The sequence below is a fragment of the Rhynchophorus ferrugineus genome, unplaced genomic scaffold (assembly GCF_030347505.1).
Source record: "Rhynchophorus ferrugineus isolate W39M unplaced genomic scaffold, kcgeb_rfMv2 rfM8, whole genome shotgun sequence".
Classification (NCBI taxonomy): domain Eukaryota; kingdom Metazoa; phylum Arthropoda; class Insecta; order Coleoptera; family Curculionidae; genus Rhynchophorus; species Rhynchophorus ferrugineus.
The window spans coordinates 28,130,657-28,144,172 of record NW_027472587.1 but is presented as its reverse complement, the minus strand read 5'-3'; the positions used below and the strand labels follow the sequence as shown (position 1 = coordinate 28,144,172).

The 13,516-nt window shown below is 33.0% G+C and overlaps 1 protein-coding gene across 4 annotated transcripts in view; it reads right to left on the bottom strand.

The window, feature by feature from the left end:
* AMPdeam (AMP deaminase) overlaps nt 1-12,812 on the bottom strand; it is a 93,216-nt gene extending 80,404 nt beyond the window's left edge. For all 4 annotated transcript variants that reach the window (XM_076411182.1, XM_076411184.1, XM_076411187.1 and 1 more), the window contains exon 1: nt 12,526-12,812. In XM_076411182.1, the coding sequence (XP_076267297.1) occupies nt 12,526-12,646 (121 nt within the window). In that variant the 5' untranslated portion in view covers nt 12,647-12,812. The remainder of the gene's footprint in view (nt 1-12,525) is intronic.
* Nucleotides 12,813-13,516: the final 704 nt, after the last annotated feature.

Here is a 13,516-nt window from a genome sequence, read left to right as displayed (position 1 = left end):
AACCAAAGTCATCGTCATTAAGACATCCGGTCTTACCCAGCCTGGTTACTGGAGTGACTGTGATCATTTTCCTTTTGCACTCTTGCCTAGGACAATCTCTTTAATATTTGTGATTGTCCTAGGCATCGGTAAACGATCGTATCGGTATAACAAGTGTATCGGGAAACCGATTCTGATACAGAATTTATTAAGGCTTGCCAGTATGACAAATATTGTCTTACGATACCATGAACTTGTTTAAATTCATATGCTTTTGAAGCCACCTGTAGAAATTTGTATGTATTGCCTAAAGTATTTGCCAATGCAAATTTAAATTGGTCTTTTTCAAACCATTACTTGTGTTCAACATCCAGAAGGGCCGGCTTGGTGGCGCAGTGGTAAAGACGATGGGACGGTCCTCCTACTGTTGCAATAGCCGCGGGTTCGAATCCTACTGGGGCATGGTCGTAAATTTATGTTTATGGTTGTTTAAAATTTGTGAATGTTCTAGGCAAGAGTGTAAAATCCGACAAGGAAAATGATCCGATCCCAATCACGCCACTAACCAGGCTGGATAAGACCGGATGTCTTCTGGGATGATTTCTAAAGTTGGTCAGTCGCCAGTCGGTAGGCTTAATGCTGAGGACCGTGGTTCGGAGCCCACGTTAAACTTTAGGCCCAGTCCAGATAAACCCATAGTTGGTAAAAGAAGACTTTAAAATATATTTTTAAAAAACTTCCAGAAGGGGGAAATATAATAATAGAAAAATACTAATTAGGTGTTGCTTGTTCTGGTAGATGAAAAAAGTAAGCAGGATTGCAAAGGGAAAAAATGAAAAATTTTGCATGGCTACATGTAACTACTATCCTGAACTTATTTTTGTTTTGTTATAATATTTACGACAATAATTAATGTACAATTAGAAAATAAGTTATCAGTTGTCATATTACATGTTGTTTTTTATGTATTTAGAATATATTTTAAACCAATGTTAACTATTAATAAAATATTTTATTAATATTGAATTTTTTAATTTCCCCCTGTAATATAAATAAATGTTATCCTTATGTTTTAATCTCCCCCCGTATTAAATAAACCCGATAAACCCTCTGGTGGCATGGCAGAGCATAATTTGGTCACGCTCTTATACACGGGAGGCCGCATTCTAAGTATGTATATTTTGTGTCCCTAGCCAATAACACAATATATATCTATGATCCCTGCTAATTCAACAGAACATTTTCAAAAGAAAGGCATAATTGATTAATAATGAGGTTCGAGCCCATACATAGAGTATTCAAAAATCATCTCGCACATTTATCATAAAAGTAAAAAAGCATCAATACAAAAAACTTACTTTCAATAACATCCACTTCTGACTGCGTGTCCTGAACTATGACACCACGCCCTGCCATTTCACTTAGTTGCAAAACAACACAACAAATTATAATCTTGATTAGAATGCCTTTCATTAAAATACATGTTACCGAATTGATATTGACAATATGTCAATACTTAGCACAAAAAATCCTTTGACAATACACTAAACACCTATTCTCGTTAGTACCGGTAATAAAATGTTATTTAGGCAATTAGTAAAACATATTTTTGGTTTTAAAACCCTACTGGAACCAGAGTATGTCGAATTATTATTGAAGTAAAATGTTAGGATTACTATTTATGCAAAAAAATTCAACATGAATAAATTGTAATAATTGTAATAATGTACATACTACAATAATTTAATAAAATAAAATATGTAAGTGTTATACATTTCTTGATAATAAAAATTTCTTCTTACTCAAAAAAAAAGCACAACAACAGTTACTGAGTACAACTACCAATTTTTTTCTTTAAATTGGTTTTTCTAATTACTATTTGGAGTTTTTAAGAAATATCTTTGCCGGGGCTTGGTTAGCGCAGTCCTACTGTTGCGATAGTCGCGAGTTCGAATCCTAATGGGATATGGAAGTAATACTATGTTTGTGATTGTGACAGTAAATGTCTTTATATGCAACAGTAACGACAAAGAATAAACATCCCAGAAATGCCAGTAACCAGGCTTGATAAAACCGGATATTTTCTGGGATGATCTCCAAGTTGCCCATTCGAGCTTAATGCCACGTTAAACAGTAAATTCAGTCGGTTCAGTTTTTCTGTTAAAAATATTTTATTTTTATCTTCTTAGTGTTAGATATTTACTCAACAAATTACAGTGTTATTTCATTTAATATCACAATGGGTAGGCCAAGTAAAGGTGCATCCCGTATGAGGAAAAATAGAAATAAAGAAACGATGCTAAGTAACCTTTGTGATTTGACAAATGTTCTAACTAAACAACAACAACAAAAACTTATTTTCGCCGCCGAGAATCGAACCCGCGACCTCCGTTTGGGAGCTAAACATTTTAACCATTCCACCATAGAAACAGTTGTTTACAATATTTCTACGAGGTATTATATGCTATAGTTAGTGCTTAAAAAGCAAACTGAGTGGCCTTTGCACTGAACGACTTCCGATTTTACATCACATCAGCTCACTAATAACATTATACACAAATATCTGATTATTTTAAATGAAACCTACTTGGAATAATTACTTCTTTCATTCTAGTCTTTTTTTTATCAAAATATCTCCAGATGTCAATACAATCTTGGCCAGTAGAGTGCCTTGAATTTCGAGTTGTGGAATTATATATGTATTTTTTTAAATTAAAATAGAAGATACCTCTTTTTTGATATTTTTTTGTATGGCCTCAACATTATTTGCAATACCAAATCCTGCTTTTTTAAATCTAGGATCTAAAAATATGGATTTCCAGCATATCGTGCTCATTTCTAAAATTGCCGGTCTTTCATTGATGACATCTAATAGACAATTTTGTAATTTTTCCCCATTCACTTGTTGAATACTGGAAATCATAGAGAATATAAGAAAATGTATTTATTACAAATATTTAATATACTTCTCTTTACCGTTAATATTTTTAAAATAAATTTAACAACTGTTACTGCAAAAATTTCTTCGAATCTTCTGGAATCGATGCAATTTCTGAAACCTTTGGAACCTAATTTTAGTTTTCAAGATTTTAGGAAAAAAGTTTTGACAAACAAAAGGCTTGAACAAAAATCGTGTAAGTTTATCAAAAAAGTATTACTTATTATACCAATCCAAAGTATTACCTATTATGCCAGTCAAAAGTATCGTTCCAACATTCTACTATATTAATTTACAATATATAGTTATTCACAAGCAAACTACAAAAAACATAAAACCGCAAGTCTATATAAGCACAAATTCGGCGCATTACTTTCAAGGTCGCGGGTAGAACGACACAGTCAGATTGTTAAAAATCAGTCAAATGAGCTAGTAGAACCGAAAATAGTAACTAAAAGTATACGACTGAAACAGTCGATAGTAAATAGTAATAAAATCAGTCGGACCAAAATAACGACCGAAAACGGTCACTAGTAAAAACATTCGAACCAAAAATAGCGACTGAAACAGTCGATAGTAAAAAGTAGTCAATTACTAAACAGTCGATAGTTTCCAACACTAAAAAATAATTAATTTCGTTTAACTAGATCTAATATAACATCATTAGAGAAAAAATATTGTATAAAAAAATCATTCAATTTTATACAATAATTAACACGAACGATGCATCATATATCTCACATAACGGGCTTCTTATCAACTTATATTTACCAAACATCTACAATAACATACTCGTAACACATCAGTAATATGAGACTATAAAAATATATGAACGAATAACAGCAAAAATATCAAATAAATCGTCAAAACATACTTAAAATGAACCCTATTTAAAAAGTGTCTGCTTTCTATTTAACGAGTACCATCATATAAATACAAAACTACGTTAAATATGTTAGTGACCTAGATTCCGTGAAACAAGCGCCGAATGTTGTTCGGTGTGATTTCCAGTTGGCAAAAGAAGCGGGTATGTTCGAAATATTCGCTACCAGTTCACTAGGCTGTTCTATTTTTGTATTTCGAATAATAAGTTCAAGGTAATTCGACTAGTTCCGTAGGTAGACGTACCGACAAAAAATTGGAACAAAAGATTAGATGCACTTCGTGGTATTTGTTGTTGATAAATGAGCTGACGAAAATCAGGTGAATAAAAAGTTTCGTACAAAATTTCAGAATTTTTATTTTATGCATTTCGTCATGTCCAAAAAATTACCACGAATTATTAACAGGTCAATTGAAAAGTCCAAAATTAGTTTTTTTTATTCAACATAAATCCCTTCAAGGGTGATACATTGATTATAGCGACCCTCCAACTTTTCGATACCATTTTTGTAGTACCATTTGTCCTTTGCTCCAAAATAGGCCTCAGTTTCGGTGATCACCTCTTCATTCGACGAAAATTTCTTCCCAGTGGGCATTTCTTTTGATTCTTTGATCTGAGAACAGGAAATAGTTGCTGGGAGCCAGATCTGGAGAATAAAGTGGATGAGGAAGCAATTTGAAGCCCAATTCATGGATTTTTGCCATCGTTTTCACTGACTTGTGACACGGTGCATTGTTTTAATGAAGCAGCACTTTCTTTTACTAAAATGCGGGCGTTTTCGGCGATTTCATCCTTCAAACGGCCCAATAACGCTATGTAATAGTCACTGTTGATGGTCCTTCCTTTTTCAAGGTAGTCAATGAAAATTATTCCATGCGCATCCCAAAATACAGACGCCATAACCTTGCCAGTCGACTGTTGCGTTTTCCCACGCTTTGGAGCAGGTTCATCGTGTGTAGTCCACTGGGATGACTGTCGATTGGACTTCGGAGTAAAATAATGGAGCCATGTTTCATCCATTGTCACATATAGACGTAAAAACTCGGGTTTATTACGCTTGATCATCTTCAAACACTGCTCCGAACAATCAACTCGTCGTTGTTTTTGGTCAAAAGTGAGCTCACGCGGCACCCACTTTGCATAGAGTTTCCTCATACCCAAATATTCGTGAATGATATGATATACATGTTCAGTTGATATCTTTAGTGTGTCTGCTATTTCATTCAATTTCAATTTTCGGTCATTCAAAATCATTTTGTGGAGTTTTTAAATGTTTTCGTCGGTAACAACCTCTTTTGGGTGCCCACTACGTTCACCGTCTTCGATGCTCATTTGACCATGTCTAAACTTAACATACCAATCCTTGATGGTTGAGTTTCCTGGGGCAGTGGCCGGAAACTCGGCATTAAGCCATGTTTTTGCTTCACCTGTATTTTTTCCCTTTAAAAATCAATATTTTATCAACACGCGAAATTCCTTTGTATCCATTTTTTTCTCAATAACAAAAGTTGCTTCACAAAAATGCTATAATTCACAAACTAATGATCCGACAGCTGTCAAATTTGTACACGCATCTTTTGAGGATTAGGGCTAAATAAAGAAACATATGGATTTAATTCTAGTAGCGCCATCTATGTGTCAGGCCGGGGACTCTTCATATATTAGATGTGTAAAGCGTCCGATTGCAATTTTTAGTGATTTTTCGCTCTGTTTTCACCCATATACAATGGTCCTCACTGTTCCCCTAATATTATTAAACTCCTTCAAGTATCTTATGATGGTTTCATTAACTGTATGGGAGAGTTTCTTCACTGGTTTTCCACATTGCAATAGATACAACTATTCGAAACGTTTTTTACAACAGACATGGCGTTCAATATGCTGATATAAACTCCTTGACCGATCTCAGTAATCTTCATCAAGATATATTTTGCACTTAGTTCAAGTATTTGGCAATACTTAAGACAAATTTTTAAGATGCTATAATCAGTGCGCAGTAGGAAAACAAATTTAGAGAGAGATTACAATAGTTTGGACATGTCTGTCGAATGAAAGGTGAAAGGCAATTCCTCACAGACTTCTGTGGCGAAATTTGGTGGAAGAGATAGAAAAGGATCTGCAAAAAGAGAGATTAATATTGCCCGAGACTTCAACAGCAGCGGCCGATTGCCAACTGCATGTGTGAATGGCATGTAGTAAAGAATATTTGAAATTCTGTAACACCAAAATCAGCGCATTGGTTAACAAGTTACAACACCATTCTCGAGCACAAGCTATGATTTGACGATGTTAATGAATTTTTTTATTAATTAAATACTACATTGTTACCAGTCGTTTCCGAGTAACCTACAATTTGTCTTTATGATAACTTAAATCTAGGTATATAACTAGAAGGATCCACTGGCCTTATCTCAGTCTCTGGTGAAATAATGTTTATACATGTCACTGCTGTATATTTTATTATATGCACCTCACTACACAACACTACAAAAGATCAGATGGTTTGATTCTTTTGAGTATGTTTCCTACTGTGGTGATATTCAAAAGTTGCAATACTTCAATATTCTCATGAGCATGGAGTCTTTCCTCATGCCCCCTTGCAATTATCTTGATTTCTTGACTGACTGTGAGTATCTGAAGGTGTCGATGTAGGTAGTCATCAGTCCAGTAGTATTTGGGTGCGCGTGAGGACTTTGTTCTGAAAAATTTGTATTTTGTTTATGTTACTCTTTGCAGAACATCCCCATAATTGAACTCCGTATGTCCATATAGGTTTCAATATTTGCTTATATAATAGCAATTTATTATGTACTGATAATTGTAATTTTCTTCCAATTAGCCAATAAATTTTCCTATATTTCAATTCCAGTTCTTTTCTTTTCTTTTTTATATCTTCCTTCCGGGGAAGTTTTGCATCAAGATTTATTCCGAGATATTTAGCGCTGTTGCTATATGGAATGATAGTATTATTTAATGTTAATGGTGCTTGTACGGTCTGATTGTAGGTGAAGTATACATGCACAGATTTACTTTCGTTAATTTTTATTTTCCAAGCCTGTGTCCAATTATTATTATTTATACTGTCACTTGCCTGTTGTAATTTTCGTGTGGCTTCTTCACTATAGACTACGACAGCTATAATCGCAGTATCATCAGCAAATGTAGCCATCGTAATACTCTCCATTTGTGGTATATCACAAGTGTAGAGTAGATAAAACATTGGCCTCAGTAAACCTCCTAACTCTAAACATTCTGGTTGTAATGTACGATTTTAGTAGTTCGGTGTGTAGTTCTGGTAACATTTTCTGTAGTTTATGAACAAGGCCTTCATGCCAAACTTTATTGCGCTACATCTAAGAATATGGCTGAGCATACTTTCTTTACTTTCCTAGGCATGATGACGAAATAAAATACAGAAAAAAAATTTATTCTCCAATTTTTGTTACCCAATGAGTTTATCAAATTTTTTGTATCAACTCTAAAACAGGAACATCGCAAAATGATTACAATTAAGACAAGAACTGATACAATTGTCAAAGTTTTTGCTTGCTAAGCGGAAAGGATTTTAGTTTTTGAAGAGAGTTGTCTTTATGGTTTATATCGTATCCAACAAATAATCAAGAAAATAACAAAAACGTAAAATAAAGCTTGAATATAGCACTGAAGGCATTTTCACCATAAAGTATTATGGTAAGTAATCTTATAATATTGGAATGTGTTGGCAGTGAACTCTTGTAACACTAGCAAGAACTCCAAGTATTCCTAGATACTGAGATATTGACATATGTCTATTTGTGTTTTATGAACTGAAATATTTATGTTTTATTTAAATCACTTTTCGTGAAACATCCCCATAACTGCATTTGACAACTGCGACTTATTAGGTACGTATAATTGAGATTTTCTTCCACATAACCTATACATTTTTCATATACTCCAAATCCCATTATTTTCTTTTCTGTTTAACGTAGTTTTTTCAATGAAATTTTGCATCGAGATTAATTTTAGGATACTTAGTTGTTGCTATATAAGATATTATATTGTAGCGACCTTGAGGCATATCGAATTTTACATAGTGGAATAATGGTCTACAAAATACCCAGAAATATAATCCCAGATGTTGAACACGGACGGGGTGCCAGCAGCGCCAACTAGAACCCGATAACGAATAGCTGGCAACCCCGAGACGTTTATCTGGGATGTTATTGAACGGTATTTCCAATCATTCAGCAACCGACCGTCGTTTGGTTTAGACGTGCCACCATCGACTGCCCAAGTATCGTCTCCAGATAACACCGCTGCCATCCGTTTTACCTATTTTGTATTTTCCACATTTTTTATATTGGCAATAAACAACGGTCACATAATATAAACACCACTCTTTTATTTCGCTTTACCTCCATTTACCGAGCCGTTCAGTTTACCTTAAAATATTATAGGCTCGTTATTGTTATATATGCAGTTTGATTACATATAAACCGATATGCACTAATTCGATTTCATTATCTTTTACTCTCCATGTCTGGGTTATTTAGTTATTTATATTGTCACTAGACTGTTGTAAATTTCTGATTACGTCTTCAATATTGTCTCCAAAAGCATGTCTGGCAATATAATCACCAAATATAACCATAGTGATATTTTCCATTTGTGGTATATCGCCTATGTAAAACAGGTAAATAATTGGCCCCCAATATATTTCCCTATAGTACACCTGATTTAGGTTATTTTATTATAGAGTGGGCTTCTTCTAGTTTGACCTTAAACATTTCGGCCGAGATGTAAGAGCTTAGAAGTTCGTTGCGGTACTTAGGTCACAGTTTCTGAAGGTAGTGGATAAACGACGTATACCAAACATTGTCGAAGGTTTGGGCCACATCGAAGAATATAGCTGAAAAGATATTTTTATTTTCGTATGTTTTTTCAATGACGTGATTCTATATAAATTTTCTATCTTATATCATTGATTAATGTTTGAAAATTAGATGAATAAATAAGCCTTGAAAAACATATATACTACGTCCTCATCCCAATATTGTGATATAAAAATAATCCTTAAAAACAAATTGCTGATTATTGTTTCGTATAAATAATGCGCAGCAGTTTTATTTATCCATATATTAAATAGCATAATAATAAACTATTGCTCGTCATTTGACTGTAAATATTAACCTGCTAGTAAAACAACGTCACTGAACTAATAGTTCTAATCTGAAATATTTTATTTCTAATAGCCCAGATAACAGATAAGGAAAAGAGACAAAGTAGCAACTACGATTACTAGTTTCCTTGTTGAACATACGGTGATAAATAATATCGTTCTATATATATTTATTGTATAATAATCAAACGTTGCAACTGATAGTAATAAGCGAAACTGTGTCCGTTATTTTTCAAGGTTATTCTGTAATTATAAAAATATTTTTAACAAAAAATTTAACCAAGTTTCTACGTACCTTTGAAATTTAAGCGTTTCCCTCGATTTCCCCCCTTTCTCCCCACAGATGCTGATATTGTTTCAATGGGACTACCTTGGAAGTGCACCCTTTCGAATAAAAAAAGAATTTTGAAAATCGGCCCACAATTGACGGAGATATCGGCGGACATAAATTGCATAGTAAATTTAAAAATGAAAAGGTAATTTGAGTTATTTCCTTATATATATTTATATTTATATTATATATGTAGCGACCTTGAAGCATGTCGTTTTACCTCCATTCACCGAGCCACATCATTTACCCTAAATATATATATATATATATATATATATATATATATATATATATATATATATATATATATATATATATATATATATATATATAGAACATAGAACCTCCTAATTTTTCTAGGTTGGTTAAAAGGGTATTTCAACTTTTTTAACTTAACTTAATTAAATTAACGTATTTAATCAAATAAATTGTAAAGTAGAGTAAATTTAAAAATAGAAAGGTAATTTGAGTTATTTCCTTGATGTAATGTTGTGCAGTTTTTAAAATGCTCAATAAAAATATTATAAATCCTAAAAATTGATTGTGGTTTAATAGTAACCACAAATTAAGAGTTATCGTATACAATCTTTTGTTTCTGAAATTCTCGGATCCATTTTTAAGGGTATTACTATTTTCTGTTTATTTTAATAATATTTAGGTAGTAGCAATACTTATTCGATTTATACGTCATCAAAGGCTATATTACTATATTAGCAGCTACAAGAGTTATATTGATATTTCAAAAAATGTTGGATGATGATAAGTTCAGAGCATCTTTATACGAAACATATTATTTTGCTTACATTTGCTTCTACTGTGTCTCTTTGGAGGAACAAAACCTCAAAACAAAAAAAAAACAGAAATGCTGAAAGTATAATAAGAACGATTGACAGATTCATCGTTTCAGTTTCTATGCTTTGGTCTGAAATTGACTGAATGATGTTTTTAGAAAAACATGTTTTCTAATTTTTATGTATACTTTTAACAAAAAAATGTATTGCGTATTTTTTAAACCGTGCGATAGAATGTATTTATTTAAATGTAAAAATGAAACAAATGCGTTGTGTTCCAAGATGTGAGGATTCATATAGAGTGTCTTTCCTCAATAATCCTGCTTTAACTCAGCGATAGTTTCTAAAAGTACAGGAAGGTTTGTTCTTGGTATTTCAGACCGAATGATTACAGATACAACTTTGGATGATCATTGCTTAAACAAGAAGTCTTAAAACTAATTTAAATATAGTCTATCCAAAGTTGCTGTGAACTCACGTCATCAATGTGTTTAGTGCCATCTATGACACACAGATGGCACTATTAGAATTAAATCCATATGTTTTTTAGTTAGCCCTAAGTTTAGACATGGTGAAATGAGTACCGAAGACGGTGAACGCAGTGGACGTCCAAAAAAGATTGTTACCGACGAAGACATTTTATAAAATCCACAAAATGATTTTGAATGACCATAAATTGAAATTGAATGAAATAGCACACACTGTAAAGATATCAACTGAACGTGTACATCATATCATTCATGAATATTTGGGTATGAGAAATCTCTGTGCAAAGTGGGTGCCGCAGGAGCTCACTTTTGACCAAAAACAACGACCAGTTGATGATCCGGAGAAGTATTTGAAGATGATCAAGAGTAATAAACCCGAGTTTTTACGTCGATATGTGACAATGGATGAAACATGTGTGGACTGCACACGATGAACCCGCTCCAAAGTGTGGAAAAACGCAACAGTCGGCTGGCAAGGTTATGGCGTCTGTATTTTGGTATTCTGTATTTTAACACTACCTTAAAAAAGGATGGACCATCAACAGCGACTATTACATAGCGTCATTGGACCATTTGAAGGACGAAATCGCCGAAAAACGGCCGCATTTGAAAAAAAAGAAAGTGCTGCTTCACCAAGACAATGCACCGTGTCACAAGTCAGTGAAAACGATGGGAAAAATTCCATGAATTGAACTTCGAATTGTTTCCTCATCCACCTTATTCTCCAGATCTGGCCCCCAGCGACTAATTCCTGTTCTCAGATCTCAAAAGAATGCTTAAGAATGACAAAAAGAGATCCGAGAATTTCAGAAATAAAAGATTTTATGCAGATACCTTTTAAAGTTTATGGTTATTATACAACCGCAATCAATTTTTAGGACTTATCTTCCATATAATAGTCAATAATCTATTTTTATTAAACTTTTTAAAAACTTAACAAGCAAAATGAGAAAATTAGCAAATAATCTAACTGTATAAATTTCGATGATATAACTCATAATCGATTAAATAATAAAAATGATTATTCTTAAAACAATAAAATACATACAATTATTGAAGCAAATTAAAAGTATGTTTTCATTCCTGCACATATCAAAATTTATATTCCTATTCCTAATCATGTTATGCACCAGGAGATCCCTTCCTGGAAGACAAGTAATATTCCCATTATCGATATATTTCGTTGATGTAACTTCTAATCGATTAAATAAACGAATAATAATTCTTATTCTTAAAACAATAAAATACATAAAACTGTTCTAGTAAAGCAAAAATATTTATTTTTACACAAAACAAAACATATATTCGGAATCATGTTATGCGGCAGGACATCCCTTATTGAACTACTTAATTGAAATACTTGAAATAATGCCTTATCTTGAAACTAAGCTGAAGTCATAAATGTATTTGTTATTGTCTTGTACATTCGTTTTCAAATAAAAAAAGGTTATCATATAAATTAAGATTAAATGAGATTGAATTAAAAGGGCATCCAAGGTTGATTTGTTTATATAGTCACAAAATAAAAACCAAACTAATTAACTAAGGAAAACTGTCAATAATAAGGTCATTATCAACTCTATATAAACGGCTACTTACATATTTTTATATCAACAATGTTGTGACAAGAAATGTTAGTACGACACGTTCATTACCTAATAAAAACAATTAATAAATCATGTACTCAAAAATGATTAGTAAGCAAACAAGATAATTTAAGCCACGCTGAATAAAGAAAAATCATACAGTCAGTTGTCACGCCAACGCTCCATATATAAACCCGGTTATCGTATATTAAAAAAATGTATGTTATATATTAAACATATACACGTAGCCGGTAATACAAATATTTGCCTTTCTCGGGACCAAACGTCGAAAACAAAACGGGGAACGATCAGCTGTTAAATCGATATCAAACCTAACCTAACAAAACGAGACAATAACACGAACAAACCTCTTCGCTGCTCCAGGAGCTTGTTAGGCGACTCTACGTCGCCATCACCCTCGGTGAAACTCCCGTACAAACTCAGGGTGTTCGATTTCGCGTGGCCGTTCAAGACGACAGGGTTCGACATTGTTGATTAATGGCGAAAGCACGATTTACACAGCACTCTCGACAAATACGCGTATACACGACAACTGAGCGCCGGGCACTTACATATGAGATTATTCGCGTTCAGAAGAACGTGTAAAAGATCCTACACGGTCGCGTGTTTCCGCCAACCGACGATTCAAAAGTGCGAGTCCTTGTTGGCGGAGGTGCCAGAATATATCGATCTTCGGCTTCGGACGTGGTCGATCACGCCAACTTGATCTTTTTTGTGGACGCCCGGGGGTGTAATTAATGTCGCTCGTTAATGCCTGACCTCCCTGGATATTATTGGGCTTTATGATACTTACATGACTTTATCTTCATAACTAATTATCGAAATAAAATATTATTACAGTTTCAAATTAATCATCAAGTTTATAATTGTAAGGTTCGTTTAATATAAAACTGTGAATCAAAAATAATAAATGACATTTATTTTCTTTATATTTATAACTTAACCTCAATATCGTTTTGATAACGAAATATTGTCTAATAGAACACTTAGAAAACATTATTTAAATACCACATAAATTATAATTGATAAAAAGGCAAGCTTCTTGGCAAACGCGATAGAACAATATATTTTTTCCATACTTTCAAGCCTTATCTCCTTAATTACTTTTATCATTGTTTTATTAATATTCTCGTTGAGGTACAGTGATAATAAAATAGCACCAAAGGTAATTTAATATTTTATCAGGAATATTTATTCTATTTCATTAGTTTCTAGTTCTGAAGAATCCTGCCATGATACAATGACTTGAATTTGCAACGTTGCCAGTTGTTGAAAATTATACGTATATTTGAAGAATATAATATAAATAGAATAAATCATCTCTAAATCACAAGTTAA